Genomic DNA, 26057 nt, shown 5'->3' with positions numbered 1-26057 from the left:
GGATTTCATTCTACCATTTTTTCTGCTGGTTCAGAATACATTTAATAAGAGGAAATATTTTAGCCTTAATTTAATGTCTATCGTGCTGAAAGAACATGTACTTCTCCGCATCTGTATGCAGGTAATCACTAAAAAGTTATCTGGTTACATGTGTTGTTTTCTACCTATCTACTAAATCAGAACTCTGTGTGCATTTATGACTCCCCCTGAAGGACTTCGGGTCTATGAAACACAACACTTCTGTTGTAGCAAAGCCTACAAGAAAGCTTCATATAGCTCAAGAAAAACAAATTAGGGCTGCCCCCCTCTACCACCTTACTATAGACAGTTTTACATTTCACATCCCTCAGGGGATGCACTGTACATTGAGTTTTGTAGCCTCTTGTGACCTTCTACTTGTTCTCTTTTAAGCAGGTAAGAAGAGCCCACCTGCTGAGGACAAAGTCGTGCTAACACATATGAAGATACTGAGCAATGAAGGAATTCAAAACCCAGGTTTAATCCCAGAGGCTCCAGCTGACACAGCCTGCACAGAAGAGTCCCATCTCCCCGGCACCAGCCTCCCACCGGACTGCCAGGGAAATCCCAATGCAGCAGCCGCACCGGCAGACCCAGACTACGCAGATGCCCCGGCAAGCACAGACTATGTAGCCACACTGCCTGACCTCAGTGCCTTCGAGTCCAAGTGCCGACTTCACAGATTCTCCAAATTTGAATCCGAGGACTCGGGGGTTGAATTGCCAAGCGGGGCTAATTCTCCATCAACGCCAACGGGTTCAGAAAAGAGCTTTGTGCTTCACAGCAGAGACTCATTTTGTGACTCAGGCGTGCTTAGCACCTCTTCTTCTCCAGAAATTGACCATCTTATAATGAGAACATGTAAAGAGCGTGCCAGAAAAGTCAGCCATCAAGATCCAGAGAGCGAAAAGCAAGCCGAGTACTACAGCCAGGAGGCAGATGCTGTGCAGGGTCCTACAGCTTCCCTTGAAGACTTCAGTGTCCCTCAGGAAGAAAGTCCCAATGAACATTTTGACCAGAGCGAAAGACAATCTCTGGAAAAGGAACCTACCCCAGAGACAGACCTTCCCAGAGAAAGCACTCTTCCCACCCCATGTCCCATAGAAGAGCCAAAGACAATTGCTGACAATTTCCCAGAGAACTTTGGCAGCATGCAAGACCTTCAGATCCATGGACATCAGCTGAAGAAGTACCCCACAAGTGACAGTCTGGATGAATACATGGATGAATGCTGTAGACTGAGTGAGGTAAGAAACATCTAAACTACATCTTAGAGCTAGGCCTGTCCAAATACCTCAGTCAAGGTTCAAGTCCTATTGTTTGTCACGAACTAGGGCACATCTGAGTGAGTTAGAAAATCTCCCCTGAAACTGTTGTAAGCAGCAAATCATGGCAATTGCTTTTTAAGAGCTCTTTTCATCACAGCGAAATTCTGAAGTAATTGACATCTGTTGGGTCTGGGTAAGGATAACTAATGGCTCATGGAGATCTGATGTTTCAAAATACCCTGGATTAGAGGATGGACTTGATTCTGGTCTTAAAATGAAGACTGTGAAGTTAGTCATTGTCCTCTGCTACATGGGACGGGGACCAGAACATAGTTTCTTTTGCAAGGTCAGGTTAGTCCTGTTCCTGGGAACAGCTGGACTGCTGTTGGGGCACCAAAATTTGTAAAGAACTTGTCTAAGGGGTAGTTCATTCCTGTCCAGGCCTGTCCTGTGCCCTTGAGCCAGCTTTCAAATAATGAGTGAGCAGGGAGCTAACGCACAAATTCTTCAAATCTTTGCTGGGCCGGAGACGGAGATCCCATTTTAACTCACCAGCACAGCTGTGATGGGCCAAACTGCAAAGACATAATTTCAGCAGATTGTCCCACTCCAGACTCCCTCTTTTCTCCCTTTCTGGGTACACTGTGCCACTGACAGGAGCATAAAAAGCCCTTCTGTGCACCTTCTCCCATTGCGGATGCTGGCCAGCACTCACCCCAGTGCTTTGCCTGAAGCCCCGTGCTGCCGACACGCAGACAGATCGCTGCCTTGCCTGCCCGCTGCAGTGGCCTCCATGAACCAGCAAAGGAAAGATCTAACTGGGGAGCTGATCCTTGACAGAGACGCAGATCAAAGAGCCCCGTGAGCAAAGGGAAAGGAGAAGGGCAGACTAAGTGAAGAAGGGTCACACAGACACACCAAAAACATCAAAAAGTGCACAATGGGGATTTCTTTTCAGGGTGTTCCTTGCAGTAATAGTGATGAATTGGAATGGGAGATGGGTGGGAGGAAGCCAAGTGACAAGTGCTGTGTGCTGTGCGTATAATTTCACCATGACCTCTCTGCCTGGGCCCTGAACCACCAGGCGATGGCCTTCCTCTCCAGCATGCCAAACCCTCCTGAGCAGCAAGGAAGGTCAGAGATGGCCCGTCTCCGTTAACATTGCGTATCGAGGCAGTACAAGCAGGCACGATCCAGCTGAGCAGCCTCTTCCTCCCCAGAGCTGTCTCGCACACGGCAGAAGATAGATGTCTATTTTGCACAGTTCCCAGTCAGTGACCTGGCCTTTTGGCAGAGAGTTCAAAAAAAGGACCAGAGCAGGAGAGTTTGACCACAAGGAGACTTTATAAAAAGTCACCTACATTCTCTGTCGCACTCTGGAGGGTTTGCAGCCAGCTTGGTCTTGTCTGACAGCTCTGGCTGCCTGTGAAATTCCTGTAAATCCTTTGTGAAATGGAGCCTCAGTTTCCCAAAGCAGAGCATTTAAATAAACAAGGGAATAAATTAGAAAGAAGCTGAAGAGGAAATGAAGCTCTTGGTGGCTTATCTCCCCTCCTTTTTAATATCCTCACTGGCTGAGTGCTAAAGCTCTGTGCCCCAGAGCACTTTTCTTTGTTTGTTTTTCGAGCTGTATAAACACAGCTGTGACCTAGATGCTGGGGAAGTTTGCCCCTCTTCACGGAGCACCTCCAGGCTGCTGTATCTCAAGAGCAGCGCTCTTCAAACTGCTGGGATGCCAGGTAGCACCCAAGCTGACTGGGGCGAGAAATGCCCATGGCTGCTGCTGTGCTGTGTGCCTCAGAGCACAGGGATGGCCTCCTGCAGCTGCAGAGCCTTCTGCCCTCACCCAACGTATAGAAAGTTGACCTGCCCTCACCGTCATACAACAGAGGCAGGACAGAGCGAGACCCACTCAGAAACAACGTCCAGATGATCATCTGCCCATACAACTGATGGATGCATCTTGGTTCACCCCAGCGGAGGCTCTGCTCCAGGCTTACTCTGTGGTTTTCACATTTGCCTGTAACCTGTCCAAAATACAACATGGTACTTAAGAGCCAATCTGTTGTCTGGCCAGATGTCATTTCAGGGACTAAAGACACCCCTAGAAATGCAATTGATGTTGTCTGAAAGATAGGAGGCCAGTACAGGGTATTCCCACTCTGCTTGGCAAAGAACATGGCAAACCAAGTTGTTCCGTCAAATCAATTCCTGCTGCATTAAATTCATGCTGATATAAGCCAGTATAAGCACTCTTGCATCTCTATTTAATGCCAGGTGAGAGCATTATTTAATTATAGATGACAGCAACTTCCTCAGTTCCATTGCTGGTTTTGGGAATATAACTTCCAAGTAACAGGAGAGCAGTTGAGATTCCCCAGCTCAGCTGGCTGTGGCAACGCCAATGGCCATGTGCTTGCCAGCACACCACAGCCGAGCAAGGATTCATTCGCTGGATGAGGATGTGCCTTGATGTCCTCGCAGCCCCCCTCACTGCTGAGGCCACTTCCAAGAGAACAGGAAGGAAAATGCTGAAAAAGAGACTGGAAATGACCAAATGTTTTGACCGTTTGGATTCATTTGGTGAATGGCTTTGGCTGAAAATATACATCAAATCATTTCAGTCTAGCATTTCTTAAACAAAGCTGTCTGATCTTTTGTTTTGAACTGTCATTATTTTGAAATTTGCCTACATTTACAAAGATGAAAGAAAGTGGAAGCTGTCAAACAACAAGTGAAAGAACTTTGAAGCCTAAATAAAAGCATTTCCTTTTAAGCCAAATTAAATGTTTAGGGTCAGTTTGAAGATACATAGCTTTTGATGCTTTTGCTTTGCAAACACTTCCTCAACGCTCCCTAAAGTTTACATTTAAAGTCAGCCCATACCCCTAGAAGAAGAGAGAGGGTGGGGGCATTGTTGTCATTAAATGAAAAAAAAACCCCATTATTCACACAGTGCTAATTATCTGCGCCAAAGCAGTCAAAATACTTCTCTGCAGAGAGTGGTACGGTTCAGGGGAAGGATAGGGCAACCTGTGATGGTCAGGCCCATGGCTTGCATGTGCTGCTCGGAGGAAACCAGAAGCTATCAGCAAGCGCAGCCCCTCCTGGACAGCAGGGTGGAGCCGTCAGAAATATACAGCACGATCCCTCTCTTTCCTGTTATTCACAAGCCTTTTGGTGCTGTCAGCTTCCAGTGACAAATGCTTCCCGCTCAGCCCGTGGCGTCACTAATCGGTTGCTCCAAGCCCACGGTGGGAGGTTTGTAGTTATGTTCCTTGGCTGTCGGCACAGTGACCGTACTGGCTCCACACTGGCCATGCTAATGCGGTGCGAGTGGACAGTGAGGGATTTATGAGAGGATGGAGTGTAGCATAACTCAAAACTATCTACAAGAGAAACTGAAGAGCATTGCATCAAGCACAGAAACCTAAGTCACCACAAGAAACGTCAGTGAGCTCTTGTCTGAATGAAGAGCTTCACCTGCAAGCTAGTCCTGCCCATCAGCTTTGGCTCCTGCTGCCAGGTCCAGCCCAGGACAGTTTTCCATTGAGCCCAACTGAAGAAAAGCCCATTGCACACAAAGTAACAGGTAACGGCTGAAATGAGGCAGGACAAAGTGCTGATTAGATGATCAGAAATGCAGATTTTGATTATACCTCAAATGGACAAGATGCTTGAAAACAACCATCTTTCTTGCAGCTCCCACTGAACTTCAAACCTTTGTAGTGCTCAGATGCCGCAGTGAGCACGATGTTACACATACACAGAGACAGAGGAACCGGCTCCCACCTCTGCGACTCTGGTGGCTTCAGAGGAAAAATGCGATTTTACACCAGTCAAAATATTGAATAGAGGGCTCTAGATAAGCCAAAGTTCCCAGTGCAGATGCTGATCCTGTATTTTTAAGCTTCCTAAGAAATCTGTGGGCCAGCACAACTGTGATGGTTTATTACCAGCTGAGCAGGGATACACGTACTGAAAACCTGTCACCCTGTCAGATGAGCACTCACAAGGGCAGAGATCTCTTTTTAGTTACACAGGTGTAAAGTCAATGTAGTGCACCTTAACTCCACATGGGTCAAAACTGTAATGGGAGTAACTCAGCATAGCACAGCTGAGTGCCTTGGATTCCTTTCCTTCCAGCTGAGAGTCTGGATCAGTCTGATGTACCTGAAAGCAAAATCTGGCACCTGTTTGTACATTATTATGTTGGTTGATGAGAAGCTCAACATGACCCGGCAATGTGCGCTTACAGCCCAGAAAGCCAATCGTATCCTGGGCTGCATCAAAAGAAGCGTGACCAGCAGGTCGAGGGAGGTGATTCTCCCCCTCTACTCTGCTCTCATGAGACCCCACCTGGAGTACTGCGTCCAGCTCTGGGGCCCCCAACATAAGGAGGACATGGACCTGTTGGAGAGAGTCCAGAGAAGGGCCACGAAGATCATCAGAGGGCTGGAGCACCTCTCCTGTGAAGACAGGCTGAGAGAGTTGGGGTTGTTCAGCCTGGAGAAGAGAAGGCTCTGGGGAGACCTTCTACCAGCCTTCCAGTACCTGAAGGGGGCCTACAAGAAGGCTGGAGAGAGACTTTTTACAAGGGCATGGAGTGATAGGACAAGGGGTAATGGCTTTAAACTGAAAGAAGATAGATTTATATTCGATATAAGGAAGAAATTCTTCACTATAAGGGTGGTGGGGCACTGGAACAGGTTGCCCAGAGAAGTTCCGGATGCCCCATCCCTGGAAGTGTTCAAGGCCAGGTTGGATGGGGCTTTGAGCAACCTGGTCTAGTGGAAGGCGTCCCTGCCTGTGGCAGGGGGGTTGGAACTAGATGATCTTTAAGGTCCCTTCCAACCCAAAGCATTCTATGATTCTATGATTATGTTGTTACTTTCCCAGTGCAACTTTAAACATCTGATTCATAAATTGTGTCTGTCTGATGCTCTGCATCTTCACCTTCCAAAAAGTAGGCAAGATGTTTTTCCTTCTTCAGAGGTTGCATCAACTCAAAAATGGGCACATGGCTTTTGTTCCAATACTATTTGACAATCCCCATATGGGGAATGGGAAAAATTTCAGTCCCATTAGGTGAATGTTTTGAGAAGCTTCAACTGGGAGGACAGAGACTGGAAGAGACTCATCCTGGAAAATGTTTGCAGTTTTCCTGTGGTTGCTTACCCTCCACTGCTAGCATAAAACTCACGGGTGCCTGGAGAAAAATATTTAGACCAGAATGTGACAGAGCAGGTTCTACACTGCACTTGGCATGACCAGAAGATAGCGAGGGCTGTTTAGGTATTTCCAGCCTATGGAAAAGAAAGTCCTGGAAGGGTCCCTAGAAATGCCCTCTCTGAGCAATAGTTTTGGGGGCAACCGGCTAAATTACACACATTTTCTGTATTGAACACCTGCCATATCTGAGCAATCCTGATGCTAATGGGCCTTGTGACAGGGCGAGCAAGGTGAAGCATCCCTCTTAAAAGCTTTTGCCCTTGCATGCTGACCACAGAGGTGGCTGGCCCTGCAGGGATGGGCAGGCACTGCAGGCTCTACCTGATTTGCCTTTTGCTCATTTGTGCTTGCTGGGATCACTTCATTGAAATGCAAATTAATTTCCCATTAAATAGCCTAAACTGCCTGCCCTGAGCAGCCTCTGAAGGATGGCTGTGAAACAGGGGCCTCCAGCATATTGAGTCCAACCTTCAGTCTGGTTTGGGTCCTCTACAGGACCTTGCCCCAAGACCTGGAGCAACTGCTCTACACCTTTCCCTTCTCATTTTCTGGGGACCTGTATTTATTCTCAGGAGTTGGAAGTTCTCTCTAACTTTTGCTAAAAGCCAGATTTTCCCCATGCCTGCCCAAAACACACCTTTGCTTTCAAGTGCCTTCAGCCCTAGGCACAGAGCATTGGAAATCAGGGCCACCTTCTCTTCACCCCTGCCCTTTTTGCCCTATAAACCTAGCAGCCATGAACACGAAGCAGGACCTTACGGTATTAAGCACTGAACAAATACAGAACAAAAAGAGGGTCCCTGCCTGAAAGAGGTGACAGTCAAATGCTTCATGTTCTCACCCCAATCCTGATTTTACAGCTAAATGTTTTACTTTATCCTCTTTTCCAAGAGCTCCTCTGTCCCTTGTAGTCTTCCCTTGTGCTTCTACAGCTATAAAAGGGGTTGGATTTGGCTCACTGACTCCACAGGGCAATAGAGACATGCCATCAGTCACATGCCAACAGCAAACTGGCAGAAAGGGGAGTTGTTAAATGTGCAAAAAGATGGTACAGAGTGGCAGAAAGCCTACATTTTCAAGCTCAGCTTAAAAAACCCCCAGATTTTCAGAAGCTAGTACTCATGTACTTTCTGAAAATTATGCTTCTGAAGCTGGGCACCCCAAAATCCCTAGCTGCTTTCAGATATGTTGGTTATAGTGCGTTTGATTCAAGCTTTTCCCAGCAGGCACCATGTGGTCTTTGGTCTCCCTGTGGGTCCTGGGGCTGCCCCCCTTCCCACTGCACAGACACGCTAAGGGATTCAGTTTTATGGCTGAATAACCTTTGTCTTGCCACCACTTCTGCAGGCTCTGCCCAAAAGGAAAATAAAAATCATGAATGTGAATGACTGGTTGGCTTGGAGTCATCACAGCTTTTCATATGATTTCATGTGACCTCTGTCCCAACCTCAGACACAAAAGCATCTGGACATAATAATACCTGTTTATAAATAACATTGTATCATCATTTGTTTAAAAAGAAGTAAATTCTAATGTTGATTATTTTTGAACACACCATGAGCTTTCTGACATAATGAAAAGACAGGAAGAGTCCCAAGGCTGGCATTTCCCCAAAAATGTAGATTGTTGTGGGAAAGGAGACAGTAAGCTTCCTGCTTTTGTAGAGGGAACTTATTTTTTGAAGTAAGATAAACTTAGAGCACTGTGTTTGTAAAGACCGAGGCTTATTTTACTTACTGGTATCACGTGCTCATCAGCAGGCAGCACCAAGGTGGAAGCGAGCCTCTGCATGCATTTGTTAGCAGCAGAGTCCGCTCGCCGTGCAGTGCTGTGCACGGGGAAGTCCTGGGGCCAGAAACGGCGAGGTGCAGAGCAGCAGGCTGGGAAGCACCGTTGCCTTTCCTCTGCCGTAGGATTACTGCCTGTCTCCGGCACTGCCCTTGGCTGAGCAGCGGTGAGACTCTGCAGGTCCTGGGTGTGGAGAGATCAGTGGTACAGAATATCCTGCCATAGCCAAACAGCAAGCTTGATCCTGCAGACTTTCTTCAGGCATCTCTTAATGACTGAGAAAGTAGCAGCAGGGATGTAAGCTGGGATCTGCTAAAGACGGGTGGAAAGATGTTCTTTCACTTTGGCAGCTTGGTTCAGGCACATGTCCCTTTCACTGACCCACCAGTGATGAGGGTCTGAGTTCAGCTGCACTGTAATGGTTGCAGATTGCCAAAGGCAGACAAAATGTACCCCCAAGTTGTTCACAAAGCAGCAAATCACTGCAACCTGCAGATACGTGCCTTTGGGTAGGAGCCAAGCTCAGCCTCAGTACCCATAAGTGTGACTTGCACTGAGGGCTATGGGCTAAGTGAGCCATACTAGCCCCAGGCTTATATACCATACAGTAGAACTATATTTGTTTGTAAGGTCCTGTGGCCAGTAAAAGACAAAAATTAGCCTGGGAGGTGGAACTAGAAACAGGCTGTCATGAGGTTTTCCTCTGTGTCAGCCTGTGACCAGTCAGAAGAGTCCCTCTGATGGGGCATCTTGCTGAGTAATCCAGAAAAGAGCTATAAGCAAGCAACACTGTAGCTCAGGTCTGGCTATAATCAAAGCCCCTTGCAAGAGGAAGCCTGAGTATCTTTACAACAGCCCACACGACTAAGGAGTGTGCTGGGCTCCCAACTGCTAGTAAGGACTCCTTTGCTGTTACTCCATGGTCCAAGATGCATTGTCATTGCAGGTGAACCAAGGTAACAGCAAAGCCCTGGGATCTGGTCTGGGATACCTGGAACACATTTGCCAACTGATTGAGAAGATTGGGCAGCTGCAGGAGCACAACCTGCGTCTCCAAAAGCAAGTGTGCAGCTTGCAGAAAGAGCAGAAGATGAGCCAGATAAAAGAGGTAAGCAGACACCATAGTATCTTCCATTAAATGATATACTCAAGGCCCAGATGGAAAGGTCCAAGTCTGTGTGAGGGAAGATGCTAATTTACTTGACCCCACACCCACGTGGGCTGGGTGCTCTGGTCTTCAGGGAGCCCTCACCCACCACAGTGGGCTCAGCTTCCCTTAGACTGGGCTTGGGTTTCTATTCTTGTTCAATTTTGTTTCCCAAATGTGCTTGCTTCTGTTGAGTTAAAAGCATCCCTCTCACCTCATGCAATGGCCAGCTCAAAGTCAGTAGCTTTTACTTCTCTACAGCTGAAAATTTTCCAAGAACATCTCCCTCAATGCTATCAAACCAAAACATTTCCATGGACCTCCTTAGCAATTGTGTTTTGAATTAAAAGCTCTTTCTTTTCCCTCTGGTTTCAAACTGTCAAAATCCCAGAATTTCCCACAAAACAGACACAATGGGAAAGAGAAGCAGTGATAGCACTAACCCAATTCCATGCTTTCTTTCCCTTCCTGCGCTTCTGAGCTGCCAAATGAAGAATTTCTGACTTGAAACATCTCAGTGTTCCCATTTGTCTTTTTTTTTTTTTTTTAAATCAGCCAGAGCTAGCTGGGGAATTTGACTGAAATTTGCAAATCATTTCAGCATCCTCCTAAACAGCATTTTTTTAGCCCCTGCATATTTTGTTCTACCCCACCTCTGCTTCTCAGTTCTTTTTCTTTGGCCATCGCACCAGGTTTCCAGTTTTTTTCCTCCCCTCCCTTTCTATTTATTTTATCACTCCCCAAAGGAGCAGAAGGGGTTTGTCACACTCAGCTATTTCTTCCCAGCAACGCTGTGGCAAGTCTTTTATTCTCCCGACAGCGTCTTTCCTCCCCCGGTGCTGCTTTCCCACCTGCCGGGACTGGATCTGCAGTAGGTGCCTGACTCCTCCTCAGAGCCAAAGCCAAGTTGTGAGTCAGGTTGCAGAGCAGAGTAGCCCGTCATTTCCATGTACCCATCTCTCATGCTCAGAGGAATGCAGCCTCCTACATAGAGCCTGGGAATTGTTAACACATTTCCTGAAGCTTTACAACTGTGAGTCATTGCTCAGAGTAACTCTTCCAAGCTGCAAATTCAGGGTCAATTCCTCATGTGGTGTATGTGCCCCCTCCTCCACAGCTCCCACTGAAATGAAAGGCACCGCGCTTTCATTTAAACATTTGAAACTTTGATAGTTTTGGTATTGTCCAAGATCTCTCTTGGAGATCTTGGATGCACTGCCTTCTCAGCCGCATTTGTCCCATACTGTTCAGTGGGGAGTTGGACCCCCAGATGTAACATTCAGCACTTGCAATGTGCTCTACAAAACTGGGTGCTCTCTCTCAGGTATCTCTGTGGTGCCTGCATCTCCTATATCTGAGCAGCTCTCCATCATTTTCCTCTTCAGAGTCAAAGCCCCTCTGCGTAGAAGAGGAACACTACTACCTCCATTTGCCATGACACATGGAGGTTGCTGTCCACATTGCATTTTGGAGGGTGTCCTAAGGCTACTTTCCAAACCATGTTCGCTCTCCATGCAGACTACGAGCGTGGAAAGGTTTCCATGCCCTAGACATGGCTAGGGAAGACACAACCTCCAGAGCAGAGATGGGTTAGTGTGGTATTAAGAGCTGGTGATGAGGATTGTGGATAGCCAGCACTCCCAATGCTGTTCTTGAGAGCTGTACAGACATCACCACAGAGACTGATGACATTTTGATCCTGGGACACAAAGGGAACACGGTTACTCCACATCCTTTGCTTTACAAGGAAATCTTTAATGCCATGGGCTAAAAGCAGCATCTTTAATCAGATTTTCAAAGCACCTCCCAAAGGTATAGGTAATGCAAAGTGCCATGCTGCTGTGGCAACATATCCAGATGAGATGTTACATTAAAACTGTCAATCACTTGACGGTCTCCAGAGGTGCTAAACTGGTGTTGGCCTGTCCTGGTTCCAACACCAATAAACAGTTTGCTTCCCTTTCCACTTCAGCTGGATAAAGCTCTCCTTGCTTCCTGCCCTACTAAAGTCTTGTGCAACATGGTTGTGCAAGGTAGAAGATCTCCCCTTCCCACCACACCAGCTGAAGTACCACATACAGCGAATCTGACTGGTGACATGCAAGCAAACTATGGCATCCCCTCAATAAAAATACAAGATACTGTTGTCTGTGCACATTCCAAAACAAATAACATTATCTTAAAATGCGAGTCACTGTTATAACAGATCTGTTTATATACACAAATGCCTTAGCTGAGCAGCTCTGTGTTTAGAAACTTGTATTCAATTCATTCCAAAAGACGCTGAGTATCAGGCAATTTAAGTTAAACACCAATGAACCCATGAAAAAATCTATATTACCAACTCCAGGCTGCTCAGCCTTTTAGAGAATTAAATAATTTGTCTGGGTTCTGATGCGTCTCAGGACAAGGCTGGGCATCCCTGGGCTGGAATGATTGCAGTTTGTCTGTACCATCGCACCACCCGGTTACCTTGGGCCGCTGCAGCCTGAGAGTCTGCATACTTTCTTTTTGTCTGGTGTAGGAGTACCTTCTGCAGCATTGCTCCTGTGGAGCTGCCAGCGTCTTCCTCAACTCGTCCCAAGACGTGAAGACCTTTTTTGCTGGGAGGAGCAGACCTCACAGCCTCTTGGTTCAGACTGGAAACCCTTCTGATCTTTCCATCATCCCAGAAATAGGAGCAAACACTGAAAAGCTAAGCAGCTGCAATGGTGAGTTCAAATACCTCTAACCTGCCCTCCTGCTTGCCACCAGTTGGAAATAAGCTGACCAGCAACTGCCTTCCCCTAGGAAAGACATGGGAACAGAGCAAGGTGTTAGTGGAACTAAACCGTAGCTGGAAAGCTAAAAGGTGCATTTTAAAATGCTTTGTCTACACCTAGGATTTTAACACTTGCTGCTTCACATGTGTGAAACAAAACTTTTTGATCTGCAGCTGTGGCTACAAAGATTAGGACAAATGAGTTATAAAATGGGTCTCTCTTTTGGAAGCTTAGCATGCCTGAATGGGTCCATTAGTGGAGCCCCTCCATATGGCTTTACAATCCCCCCAGCCAAGGTAGGATTTGATCTAAGATGGAAAGCCTTATGCCTGTTGTTAGTCTCCTACCCTCCCAAGCAGGCACAGAACACATTCCTGGAGGATGACTTATTCTATAGACCAAGTGGAAATAAGCCCCAGCTGCAAAGCTTGGATCCAGAGACCAGGTTTTTCAGAAGGCTGAGAAAGACTGAGGTCAGCCTACTGATGATAAAGCCAGCTGAAAAGTCTGGATCCAATGTTAGATGTGAACTAACCCACTAAGTGAGGCTGATTAGTTTATTTCAAGCCTTGGACTTCAGCCTGCCTCTAATACCTGGTGAAACACAGAACATCAACACACCTCCCAGCAGGACTGAGTCAGTGTAAACGGCCTTTGGGATCTCTAGTGCTGAGGCTCAGAAGTGCTTTCTTGGCAGTTTCAGAGCAGGCCTGGAAGGAACATAAGACCATGAGGAAGCCATTAGAAAGTCCTGCCATGGTCAGACACTTTATTGGAGCATTTACCTTCTTTCCACTGCAGTGTGGCATGAAGACACACAGGGTCTCATCCCATCATTAAGTCCTTAGGGTTCATCCCACCCGGAGTCGCAGCTTGCTGGCAGCACTGCCCAGAGGCCCTCCTCGCAGAACGCTGCTGAGAAACGTGAGCAAGTTCTTGTATTTAATTGCAGGAAGCGAGAGATACCTGGAATCAGGAAACAGCCAGCCGATGGTGGGGCTCAGGAAGTCATCAAACAATAGGAACAACAAGGAGAATGAGTTCAGAGAAGCTGGTAGTATGGCTGAGGGACAGGCTTTTCCATCAAAGGACCCTGCAGTAAGAAAGGTGAGCGATAAGCTTGGAGCCAGACTCTGAGTGGGACCTGTGGGAGAAGCAGGGAGAAGTTCTGCTCGGGCAGATCAGGGTGGGGTGCTGGGAGAACAAGCCAACCCTGTCTGCTACTGAACAGGGCTGGGGCAGTGAGGGCCAGGGTGCTCTCAGCCTTAAATGAAGACAATGGCTATGTCTTTATGCCAAGAAAGGCACAAACAGAGCACTGGTGCAGGGGAGAGGAGCACTGCAGGCAGCAGCATGGGCTTTAGCCTTCGCTAACTCCAGATAACAACGCGTGAACTCTGTCATAAGTACCTTCACTATCACTGCTAGCAAGATTAAACCAAGCACACGTTCATTACCACATATAAAAATTTTACTGGATCAATCCTTAGCTGGCAACACTTATTGCCAGACTGGCAGCATATCAGCGTAATTAGCTCCAGTCCCAAAAGTGTGTTTCAGAGAAACCGTGTCGCTGAAGTCCAAGGGAGCTGGGACGAATGCTTTTCCTCTCCCTTTCTTTCCCATTGTTTGTGGCTGCCTCAGCACTTTCAGGTTCCGGTGGGGATCAGAAGTGCTGAAATGCCAGGGCAGAGGCTCTAATCAGAGTATTCCCAGCCTGACAGGAAAGAGGAAGGAGTAGGTCTCTTATGGGAAAGACCTTCTCATGAAATTTCCAGTTGCAAATAGGTTGCAAACACTTTGATGAACTTCAGAAACCAAATCAAGGCTGAATCCCAAAAGGTGCTCTGTGCTCTGGCTTGTGTCCGGCCAACGTCTGGAGTATGAACATTTTTTTAAGCACATGGGAAGCCCTGATGACTTCACAGGACTGCAGAATCAAGATCCACACTCTTTGAACTGAATCCTTGGGCTCTTTTCTTACACCACACCTTAGCATTTTCACTTAGTATTGCATTTTGTACCCTGAGCATGAAATGCCCCATTTACCTGTACAGTGCAGGTACTGTATGGGAATCCTGCTACACTAGTCCCCAGGCTACTAGGTGCTATACACATGAACTGGCAGTCTAAATTCAGAAGAGAGGCAAGAGGTGGAGGAGGAAAGAAGGGATTATCACACACGTGGGGGACTGAATTGTAAAGAGATAAAGGACTTGACCAAGGCTATGGGTGGACTCCAGGGCACAGCTGAGAACAGAGCCCAGTCTGTTCCTAGCACTGAGAGACGGTCTCACTGTCTTGTTATTTATCAACATATTTGCCTTTCATTTTTAGGGTCTGGATGTCAGCAAGAACATCTCGGTATGTACTGCCTTTGCAGAATATATTTAACTTGTATCATCTGCGTTATCGTGGACCAAGCCCCTGTAGTGCACAGCATTATACATGAACAAGAGAGGTTCGCTGACCCCCAAAGGTTACTATCAAAGTGACAGACACACATGTATTATGACTGTCTGCATGTGGTCCCTTGTTCTCCCACCCCCACTGCAGATGACAGCTAGCCAGCCTTCAGGAACAAGCAACTGCTCAGGCTTTCTGTGATATTAGCAGTGCTTGTTTTTCTGGGACAACACCAGCACAATGAGGAACTAACTGCTGAGGCCTCCAAAACCCTTCCACAGCATACATTGATCCTAGTAGTAAACACAAAGGTTTGATATTTCCATGAGTAAACAGTCTTACTTAGGGGCAATTAACTCAATAGCACAGAAACTGGTGTTGCAGTTGTCAGCTGAGGCCATGACCTCATCTGAAGTTTTGAACTGAAAACTTAGCAGAGCCCCAAGAAGAATTACCGCAATAGGCTCTGCCCGGGCTGGTGCATGCGGCTGGGCAGCTGCCAGGTTGTGCTCCCAAGGTGGCCACAACTCATGGAGCAATGGCTCTGCTGGTGGCACAGTGGGAAGGCACCTCAGGACAGGGCAAAACAATGCCCCGAACGTGACAATGGTTTGAGAACTTCACTGAAACGGGAATCATTTCTCCCCATTACGCTAGTCCTGGGGCATGATCTTTTTTGTTCTGTTCCCAAGGTTTTCTAGCCATTACTTTAGAAAATTTAAAACAATGCAGCAAAAAAACATGAAATTTTTTGATGCATGGCTTCTTTTCAGTTCATGAGTCCAGATGAGCTCAGCCCGGAGAGAACAAACATTAGGGAGGCCTCATGAGACTCCCTGACCTCCTGATAATCTCTATTAGCATTTCAAATGTAAGTACCCAATAGCTGTGGCTTGGTTACGTGACAGGGAAACAAAGGCTTGATCTCTTCTAATTCATGGTCCACAAAAGTCACCACCTTGAAAAGAGCTGATACCAATGCCCCTGGCCTAATAGAAAGGAGAAGGGAGTCAAGCTGCTTTTTTAGGTTGTTCTTGTTGCAAAGGCCCCCCTGGGTGCATGTGAGTAGGTAGGAAACCAAACCGATCTTTTCCTGTAGTATAACAGTATAACAATAAGGTAAAACGTGCCTTTAGGCAGCTACTCAGCACCCACCAGTGAAGTGCCCTCATTCTCTGAAACCTTAAGTCAGAAAGAAAACAGCAGGGTCCTAGACACGGAAATGTTACCAAACAAAATACAAAAAGGATGGTATTACTGACAGTTGATCCATCCTGTCTCATTGTATCCTATACACGTACAGGCTGGCCACTGGGCATCATTGCAGGGTGTTAAAAATTCTTTTGTGGGACCTGACTCTTATCTGTCAGAAATAAAGAAGCTCCCCTCTTCCTACCACCCTGGAGTACCCCATAGTATCATAGACGAGGCCACATGAGGTCTGCCAGCAACTAGCCTCTGGTCCTTCAAGCTGTGGTTTCTTTTTGCTCCCTAGGGTGAGAGCCATGCTTGGGGGAGAATGAGAGACCTTATGAGGAAGACACGGCTGAGAAACCAGAACAAGCTGGGGCTGTCCTCCGCTGCTCTGAAGAGGTCCTGCCCACAGTTGTACAGGTAAGGCAGAGCTGTGGGAGATTTTCACTTGGTGTTAGGAGGTGGTGGTGGGAGATTTACCTCTAGTTGTTGCTGGCTGGAGAAGACCCCTCCTTACCTTCTCTCCATTGCATATGGTGGTCCTGGCCAGGTGCCCAGGTGCTCTAAGATCCCAACTGGATAATGTTACCTGTGTGAGAATAATGGAAACATTAGGGTCCCTAAAAGAAGGTGCTTATCCCCAACAGGGCAAGGCGATGTTGACAACTAGCCAGAGCCATTCTATAGCCTAATTATTTGTCTTTCTGCTCCCTCATCCCTGTAATCCTAAGCATTACAGTCGAGGTTAATGCTCTCCTCTATCCACCTTCACACCTTTCATCCAATGGAACAGTAACCCGTATTGCATCTGATGTGTGATGGGATGGGACAGTCAGGATCAGCTGGAAGGCTTCCTGTCAGAGGAAGGGGAGATGAAGTTTGCTGAGCGTGTGCTCATGGGTGGGACCTGCTTGTTGCTGTAGATGAACATTGGGGTCAAGCATGAGGTGTCATTTCTATTAAGAAATCCATGCTGGTCCCCTGGGCAAGTTTGTCTACCAGGCTAGTTACAGCCTGGCCTCTGAGCTATGCCGTGTGGTGCGTGTCTGTCTGAGGTGATGACAGTGCTGCCAGCTACCCCTTGCACAGATATTCCCTGTGCGCTTGCCAAGTCCTCCCAGTTGGTCTGGTGAATTTGGGGTGTTTGTGTATGTAATCAGGTAACAGGAAGAGCCTGGCTATCTTACTCACCAAAGCAGGAGCATTACATGGAGCTGCGCACCTCCCTGTGTTTTTTCAGCTGAGGTCTCGGTAACTTGGAGCGGAACAGCTCAAATGTGCTTAAGCCCTCCTCAGGTTTTAGAGGGGGTGATGGTGGGGAAACAGCAGTTGTTTAAGCACTCAGGAATGTCCCATTGTTCCCCTTAGACAGCCTGTACCTACCTTACAAAACGCATAAGGGAACTGGGAATCTTGTAATTACAGCTGGAAAAAAACCCCTCTGTAGCTCATGGAGTGATTTTTCCAGCTGGGAAAAAGCTTGGTTGGGGCCCAAGCACACGTAACAGGCAAGCTTCCTCCTATTGTTTGGGAAACTGAAAGAAACACAAAGCAGAAAGAGATCAAACAGTTCCATCTAAAATAGATGGTGAACCAGCTGGGGAAAAAATACAAACTCTTGTGAACCTTCCCTCTAAACCTGAATAGAACCAGGACTGTATTTGGGCTTCAGAAAAGTGCTGTCTCTGTAACGTCCCGCTTGGCCCTTTCTCTGCAGCACTGAGGACACTGCCAGTGCTCCCTGCCTGAGAACTGCAGGCAAGGTCCGTGGCTGGCTAAATCGATGTACTTCCAGGGAAGGGCCAGCCCAATAGCTCCTAAAAGAAATAGCTTTTGCTACTTTCACACGCATACTGGACAACTACTACTGTCATGGAAATGCTGTACAACAAGATGCCAAATGGATGATTTTTTTATCTGGCTGTAACTGGGCAGCCCCAGAGACCTTGTACGCTGATTTTTCCAGGCTGCTTTCTGCAGCTGAAGGGCTTTCTCTTTTCTTTCACTAACTTTTTCCCATATACCTACATAAAACCCTTGCCTCTACTCATGCCCCTTATCCCCCTTAATTTCCTCCTCTCCTGCTTCCTAGCTCTTATTCCCCAGCCCTATCTGTATTTGCTCTTGGCTCTTTTTACCCCACACCCTGCAATAGGAATGCACTGACACTGGGCTTTTCACTGGTGCCTGGAAAAGCTGGGCACCTTGCTCCTATGGCATTTTGGATATGTAGTTGTCCTCAGGCTCCTTTGAAATAAAAAGTTAGGCTTAGTGGATCAATGACAGCCCTGCAAATGCTGCTGGACAGAAAGCCAGGCCCTTCCTGCAGCAGTACCAGAACGGTAAAGCAAGAAAGTCTCGCTTGTCTGCAGCTCTTGGCAAAGCAAATGTTGAAGCCCTGATACTCTCAGCATTTAAAGCCACTGTCTTTGTTATAATTTATGAAACATGTTTGTCCTGGCTCCTCGTCCTGTTTGTACATGCAGGTATATGGAATTGGCTGGCTTTTGCTTACCTGGGCTTCCTTGGGCTCAGAGACGTCTCCCAAGGTCTTGAACTGGAACAGGTTCGAGCCTGGTGCCCTGTATTAACATACAGCTCTGAAGGAAGCAAATATTTGTTGCTTTTGACACCCAGTCCCACTTGAGTCATTTGAGCAATTAGAGAAAGTCTCTTTGTTTTTGTTTTTGTAACTAGGTCAAAGCAAATCCCCTTTCATGCTCCTACTCTCTGTATGATGAATGATCTGCTCCAGGGTGGTTGTTTTGTTTTTCTTTTCTGTCTTTTTTTTTTTCTCCTCTTTTTTTTTTTTTTTAACATCCGCAAAAGAATTCTCATAGTAGAGAGAGAACTTGGTTCTTCCAGTGGGGGGAAGAGGGGGGCCTGCCAAGGTAAACATACTGGCACAAGACTTGGTGGTTTGTAATACATTGTTCTGAACAGGCTCAGTTTTAATTTCATTTTCTTTTTCCTGCTAGTACATTTACTCCCGCAAAGCAACGTCTATTTTGTGCAAAGGGCCAGAACAGGCTGATGAATGACTCTATCATGATAGTGTTATGAACTTAAGCAGCACATAGACCTGGATCTGACCTATGGCAGGAAAAGTAAATTTCTTCCCCAAATCATTGCAGAATGATCCCTCCACAAAGAGCAAGGAATTTACTTCCAGCTCAAATGACCCCCAAGAAAAGAACTTTTTGCTTTTCCACTGTGACAGGTTTTAGTGAGAGAAAACTGTTCTCCAATGATAGTAGAGCAACATACGGTCAAATACTTGCCCTTGTTAAACAATTATAGTCTGATGCTGCTTTGAGAGAATCCATCCTGGCCTGTGAAAGCTGGGCTGCAAATTCTGCAGGAGGCTACCTTGATCAATTTATTGCCTGTATGTTGCCTCTCCATTTGACATTATACAGTGTGCGAAGTTGTCTCTGGCTAGAACGGTGTTACAGATGATCCCCAAAAATCCAGGGCCAAGGAGGAGTGCATTAGCACCTTCATATCATTTTTCCTTACTTTCCCTAGCTCCGTTTGAGGACAAATGAACAAGATATACAGTCTCCCGCTACTTGCCATGACTGCTGCTGGGAAGCAGAGTGGCCCAGCAGTTGTTCCAGCCCTGGCAGAATCATAGAATCGTTTAGGTTGGAAAAGACCTTTAAGATCATCAAGTCCAACCATGAACCTAACACTACCAAGTCCACCACTATACCATGTCCCTAAGCACCTCATCTATGTGTCTTTTACATACCTCCAGGGATGGTGACTCAACCACTTCCCTGGGCAGTCTGTTCCAATGCTTGATAACCCTTTCAGTGAAGAGATGTTTCCTAATATCCAATCTGAACTTCCCGTGGTGCAACTTGAGGCCATTTCCTCTTGTCCTATGGCTTGTTACCTGGGAGAAGAGACGGACCCCCACCTCTCTACAACCTCCTTTCAGGTAGTTGTAGAGAGCAATAAGGTCTCCCCTCAGCCTCCTTTTCTCCAGGCTGAACAACCCCAGTTCCCTCAGCCGCTCCTCATAAGACTTGTGCTCCAGACCCTTCACCAGCTTTGTTGCCCTTCTCTGGACTCGCTCCAGCACCTCAATGTCTCTCTTGTAGTGAGGGGCCCAAAACTGAACACAGTATTCGAGGTGCGGCCTCACCAGTGCTGAGTACAGGGGCACGATCACTTCCCTAGTCCTGCTGGCCACACTATTCCTGATACAAGCCAGGATGCCATTGGCTTTCTTGGCCACCTGGGCACACTGCTGGCTCATATTCAGCTGGCTATCGACCAACACCCCCAGGTCCTTCTCTGCCAGGCAGCTTTCCAGCCACTCTTCCCCAAGCCTGTAGCGTTGCATGGGGTTGTTGTGACCCAAGTGCAGGACCCAGCCCTTAGCCTTGTTGAACCTCATACAGCTGGCCTTGGCCCATCGACCCAGCCTGTCCAGGCTGTAGACCCTTCCTACCCTCAAGCAGATCAACACTCCTGCCCACTCAATCCCCTCGTCCAAATCGTTGATAAAGATATTAAACAGAACTGGCCCCAACACAGAGCCCTGGGGAACACCACTTGTGACCAGCCACCAGCTGGATTTAACTCCATTCACCACCACTCTTTGGGCCTGGCCATCCAGCCAGTTTTTTACCCAGCAAAGAGTACACCCATCCAAGCCATGGGCAGCCAGTTTCTCCAGGAGAATGCTGTGGGAAATAGTGTCAAAGGCTTTACTGAAGTCTAGGTAGACAACATCCACAGCCTTCCCCTCATCCACTTGTCATAGGAGGAGATCAGAGATACAGAGGGAGCCATCTCAATGAAAGCAATTGTGCTCAGGAGGTTTTGTGATGCTATACCCAACCCCTTTCCAGGGCAAGATCTAATTTAGGAAGCTTTGGGCAATCTCAGCGTGGCATTCCTGTGCAGACACACCCACCTGCATATCTATGGGAGTTGCAGCTTTAATGCAGCTGCGTGGGAATGAGCTAACCTCAAATTATGCTATCTTTCACGGTAAGGATGCTAGTTTCAGTTTGACAGCCACCAAGAGCTTGCTGCTGTATGACGACTACTTTGTGGTTAGGGTGAAGTAAGTTAGGAAGGACAGTGTGGCTCTAACATTACAAAACCCCATCTTCAGTATTGTATAGCAAAGGCCGAAAAGGGCCCTAGAGTCTCAGACCCAGGTCTGAACGCTGCTCTTCACGTGGGAAATTACTGCCAAGGGAGATCCTTGCACTCAGGGTTGAGAAGCAGCCAAAGAATTAAAGACCAACATCAAGGCAGGAGTTTGACCATTCCATTATAAAAGAATTAAGAGCTGAACAAAACAAAAAAATCATAGAACATTTAGATTAAAAAGAAAACAAATCAATAGCTGGCAAAATAAAGACCCTGCACCACATCAGTCACCACTTGGAGTTGAAAAATTTTTCAAATCAAAGATTTGAAGTAAATAGCTATTATTATTATTTGAAATAGATAGCTATTAACTATTTATTTTCTGTAAATAGCTTTGAAATATTGCATTAAAAAACCCCCAAACTACAGCTTTTCTTTCTTAAACAGCAGCTATTTTTAAAAAGTGTTCCCAAAGGTTTGTCTCTCCTAAGTCCTGGAGGCCTGAGCTAACTAAGCCATTACAACCAAACAGGATGCATTACACTTACTTGAATCGTATATAATAAATAACGAACAAAAAATTAAGCTGGAGACAGTCTACAGCAGCTAGCTTAGCGTTGTTCTTCAAAACAGCTCATTTCCTACTTACTACTTCAGGCCAGAATTTTTAACTTCCCTGTGACATTCACCCACCAGTCTCTCCCCCTCGCTTCCAGCTTGGCAGAAAATACTGGTTGCTCTCAACAAAATTATGTTTGTGTCCATCCATTACATTGTGACTCCATGCCAAGTGCTGCATTTTGTAGCTCTCTTTTTTGGATGCTGCCACAAATATTTGGACAGCATCTGTTTTGAAATTTCAAACTGGAGAGGGGGAAGCTGCTTTGGGTGCAGCTTGGATGTTGGGTACATATGCACAGCATATTAATGCTAAAAACACAGCCATGAGTTCTGACTGCTGTCAACTTTAATTGTATTTTTCCATTTGTTAAGGCCAGATATTATGTCTTCAGAGCTGAGGAAAACTGAGAGGAATTCCATGATCGTTCTGGGGCAAAATACAAAGAATGAAAACATATGGCCTTTCTGATAACTCAAGTCAAATGGAACAAGGTAAAATAAGCAAAGCAGCATGTGTTTCTTTGTGGGCTGGGTTGGTTTTTTTTTTTTTTTGCCTCTTCTCAGCACAGAAATGAGACAGTCCTGATCCCTCATCCAGACACGCTCCAACATGCAAAGACAGGAACAGGTCAGATTTTTGAAGTTCAAATTATATGGATTTATGCCAGCTGAGGACTGGCCCATATACCTTCATTTTAATAGTCCCCCACTTAAAAAAAAAAAAAAACAAACCACAAAACAGGCAAAATAATAATAATAATAAATATAATAATTAAAAAAACCCAACCAAACACAATTTAAAGGCATCTGTAGTCATACAGGCTACATATGCAGCCTTTTCACAAAAAGTACAGAGGCAAATTCATTTATCTGCAGTCAGTCAAAAGAGTCCTAAATAATAAGCCAACCAGATGTCTTGGGGAAGAGACAATCTGCCCATAATCAAGACAAAAAGAGAACCAGACTCAGCCTCACCTTCCACCTTCCCAGCTCAGCCCACAGGTTAAATGCAGAGAATCCCTTTCTAATCTCTCACATTCACTGCATGTTTCTGTTTCAGAAAGGCAAACTGGGAACACCAATGGACACAAAACCAAGAACCCCGGGGTTACTTTGTGCAACCTGCAACCTACAGTTGGCAACAGAGCAACTCCGATTTGAGCGTTGGAAGGGAAAGAGGGAAGTGGGAGGTTGAGAAGGGTCTGTGGACAGATGCATGCTCAGCTACGTACGGCTCCGCTCCTGAATCTGAAGTATACTTACAAAAGTCAAGCTACAGATGAAAATTGCTGTTAGTATCTTGGCAAGATACCCAACAGAGACTTTTAAGGAAAATTTAGAAATTTTTCCTCCTCTCCGGGTTAGGAACAGAATTACCTAAAAACATTGAAGCTTTTAAATTATCATTGCTTTCTGGGGACCTTCTCCAGCTAAAACAAACTTAAGTTTTATGGGACACAGCAGCATCTAGAAGAGTGCCAGGGACTCGTGCCCAGTGCAGAAGTGGCTGTTGGAAGGACGGCCTCCTCCCTCTGGGAGGGTTGAGTTGCAGTCTCCGCTTGTCCCCAACACAGGTCCTCCCGTCAGAGCAGCATCCGGCCAGCTGTGCCATTTTACTGGAATCCAATAGGAATACTAAGTCCATAAAGCCAAGACTTCCTACGAGGCCATTCCTGAATCCACCACTAGCTTCTAATCCTGTGGGGCTGCTCCTTCTGCAGAGGCCCCTCGACTCCAGTGCTACCCCACGCAGACATTGGCATCATGCAGGCTCATTGCAGAGACTGGAGCGAGAGGCACTGCGGGAATCAGCCCTTCGAGAGACTGGAGGGTGCATCCAGGGCAACACCTCAGCTTCACCAGGCAGCCCAGCTCTTGTGCTTCAATCTTTTTTTTTTTCGGGGGGGGGGGGGGGGGGGGGGGGGGGCGGAAACCAGGCTTGAATTCCTGCTTTTAAGTTACAAGTTAAGTCCTTTGGCTGTGCAAGTGGGAGACTGAGGCTGTAAGAAGGGTAGTCATGCGGCTGTATGGCTCAGCCTGTGCTCTCTCTGCTGGGAGAAGGCAAGAGGGAGAGCAGAGCTGCAAGGAAGAGTTATTCAAATACATACATGCTTTAAAAGCTGCTGTGCTTTTGGGCCACGTAAACAACTGCGTAATGCTATGGCCATGTTTGGTGGCTGCCTTACTGCCACATGTCCACTGATTCCTGACTCAAGGGACAGGCAGCACATGCTTCTGAAGGTCCCATGGTTGCAGCAGTCACTGCACACCAGCTCTTATTGGTGCTAGCACAATAATTAGTGCACATGGAGTAAAGATTTAAATAAACCAGCTTTGCCTCTTATTAAAAGATTATTCTACTCCCTGAATTACAACATAATTGCAAGTCAAGCAATTGCTGTTTAAAAATCCCTCCCCAGCCTGAACTTGCCTGGGAACCAAGATTTGAGAAGCTAACAGGAATGGATCAACTTCAGCAGGCTTAGCCTTTCAGTAACAGATGCTTTCCCCTTACTCACCCAAATCACCTGGAGCCTTTAGAGTGCTGAAAACCAGAGCAGGATCTCTTCTGAGATTCAAAGCACCCCAGCCATGCTCTTCCAGGGCAGCTGTAGTTTGCAGGGATGAGTGAAGGCAGCAGCCCAGGCCTGGTTCTCTAAGCACTCAGAAGGGTTGTTACTTAGCATCTTAAAAAAAAACCAACCAAAAAACCCAACACATCACACAAAAAACACCCCAATCAAAAAAAAAAAAAAAAGTCTGTGCTGACTCAAAGTTAGCACCCTAAAGTAGGTGCTGTGTTTAATGTTTCAGCTGTAGCTGCTGCTGTGGGACTTGGTTATTCCCTGTATATCTTGCTAGCTTCATCTAAAGCTAGAAAGATTTATAACTTGATTATTCTGTGAATAGTCTGTATATCTCCAATAAATACAGGGGACTAAAATCCTGCATGAACTTACACCCTCCATTATCCCTCTAGCTTTAGAGACTATAAGGAATGTGAATCAGTGCAAACTGAATTTAAAGTGTTTTAAGATGTAGTATCATGAACTGGTATTCCCCACCACCACTCACATTATAGGTTTTTTGTTTGTTTTGTTTTTTTTTTACCAAAATGAACTAGCACTCTTTTTTATTACAGCATTATATGAAATATATTCATGTATTTTCATAAATAAATATATTTATAACATGTAACATACTGTATAGTTCTCCACTCCAGGATGCATTGTAATACAAGCATAAGAAATTTAATAAAAGCATCACTATTATAATTGTTTTCAGATATTTTATTAATGAACACCTGGGTTGTAGTATAGAGCTACCACACATTTAAGGTTTCAGGTGAGCATAGCTAGTCAAGAAAGGAATTGTTACCTCCAAGCTTTTCAAGAACTTCTTTGGCTCTGGCAAAGAAGCAAGTTTGTTGTTTTGAGGCTGTTCTCAAAGATCCAGAGGGTGAGGAGAGCCTTTGTAAAGTTCAGATACAGCTAAGCATGGACATTCATTTTTAGCAGCCATGCATTAGGTGCTGTTGCTGGGCATTGCTTCCAAAGCTGCAGAGTGGGCAGACACGGCAGGGCAGCCCACACCAGAGGAAAGGGTGAAGGCACTGGGGACAAAGTGTGCTGATGCTCAGCATCAGGGTTTCTTTCTGAAAATCTGGGTTCATTAGGAGCACTGCACAACAGCCTCAACTGACAGGTGCTGGCTGGCCTCAGGGCTGCTTTTCCTCAGCTTCTCCTTCATTCGCAGCCCACGGCACCCTCCTAGACACAGCAGCTTTCCTTCACCTGCAGGAGTCTAAGCCAATGTCTACAGGAACCCACAACACCTTTAGTTCAGCTGTATAACCAGGCAGTATGGAGTGAAGCTAAAGAGGGTGCTGACAGAAGTCACATGCAGTTACTCAAAAGAAAGTAAAGGAGAAAAGTCAATGAGACCCAACTAAAGAAAGTAGAGGCCTAGGGGAAAAAAAAAAGCCAGAAATCCACCTGTGAAGGTAGAAGGAAAAGAATACACTTTTGCAGGAGAGAAAATTGCAGAACAAAGCAGCAAATGAAAGCACTAACACCCTGGTGGAGAAGAACAACAGGCTAGGAAGAGGGGGACAATGCACCAGAGGAGGAAACCTCCCTGTTGCCTAGCTTTCACCCTGTGCCAGTGCTTCACACAGACAACTCCCATCCCACTGCTGCTCATGCCCTTCCCCTTCTGCTAGGGACTAAATAGCAAGCTTTAAGCACAGAAGACTTCCCACAGAGCGGATAAGGAAATTAAGTTCACTTCTCTGCTCACCCACCTCCACGTATCACTGCATGTGCCCTGTGCTAAGCAGCAGGTCCATTACAAGAAGATCCAGCTCTGCACCAGAAGGGACCATGCCTGCAGGGCAATCTACCTGATCCTCAGAGACTGCATGCCCAAAGCTCCCTGCCACTTTGGGACAGTTCAGCAACCCCATGGAGGGCAGCAGGGACCAGCTGGGCAGGGACTCTCCTCCCC

At 46.5% G+C, this 26057-nt stretch overlaps 1 protein-coding gene across 1 annotated transcript in view; it reads left to right on the top strand.

Annotated features, from left to right (window-relative positions):
• LOC142411936 (uncharacterized) overlaps positions 1–24810 on the top strand; it is a 42446-nt gene extending 17636 nt beyond the window's left edge. Inside the window, exons 11-18 of the mRNA XM_075506600.1 lie at positions 415–1265; positions 9253–9414; positions 11978–12164; positions 13168–13322; positions 14553–14579; positions 16117–16235; positions 21924–22043; positions 22612–24810. Of these exons, the coding sequence (XP_075362715.1) occupies positions 415–1265; positions 9253–9414; positions 11978–12164; positions 13168–13322; positions 14553–14579; positions 16117–16235; positions 21924–22020 (1598 nt within the window). The 3' untranslated portion in view covers positions 22021–22043; positions 22612–24810. The remainder of the gene's footprint in view (positions 1–414; positions 1266–9252; positions 9415–11977; positions 12165–13167; positions 13323–14552; positions 14580–16116; positions 16236–21923; positions 22044–22611) is intronic.
• Positions 24811–26057: the final 1247 nt, after the last annotated feature.

Source organism: Mycteria americana, chromosome 6 (assembly GCF_035582795.1).
Source record: "Mycteria americana isolate JAX WOST 10 ecotype Jacksonville Zoo and Gardens chromosome 6, USCA_MyAme_1.0, whole genome shotgun sequence".
NCBI lineage: Eukaryota > Metazoa > Chordata > Aves > Ciconiiformes > Ciconiidae > Mycteria > Mycteria americana.
Note: the sequence above shows the minus strand (reverse complement) of the source record. Positions and strands in the feature narration are given on the sequence as shown.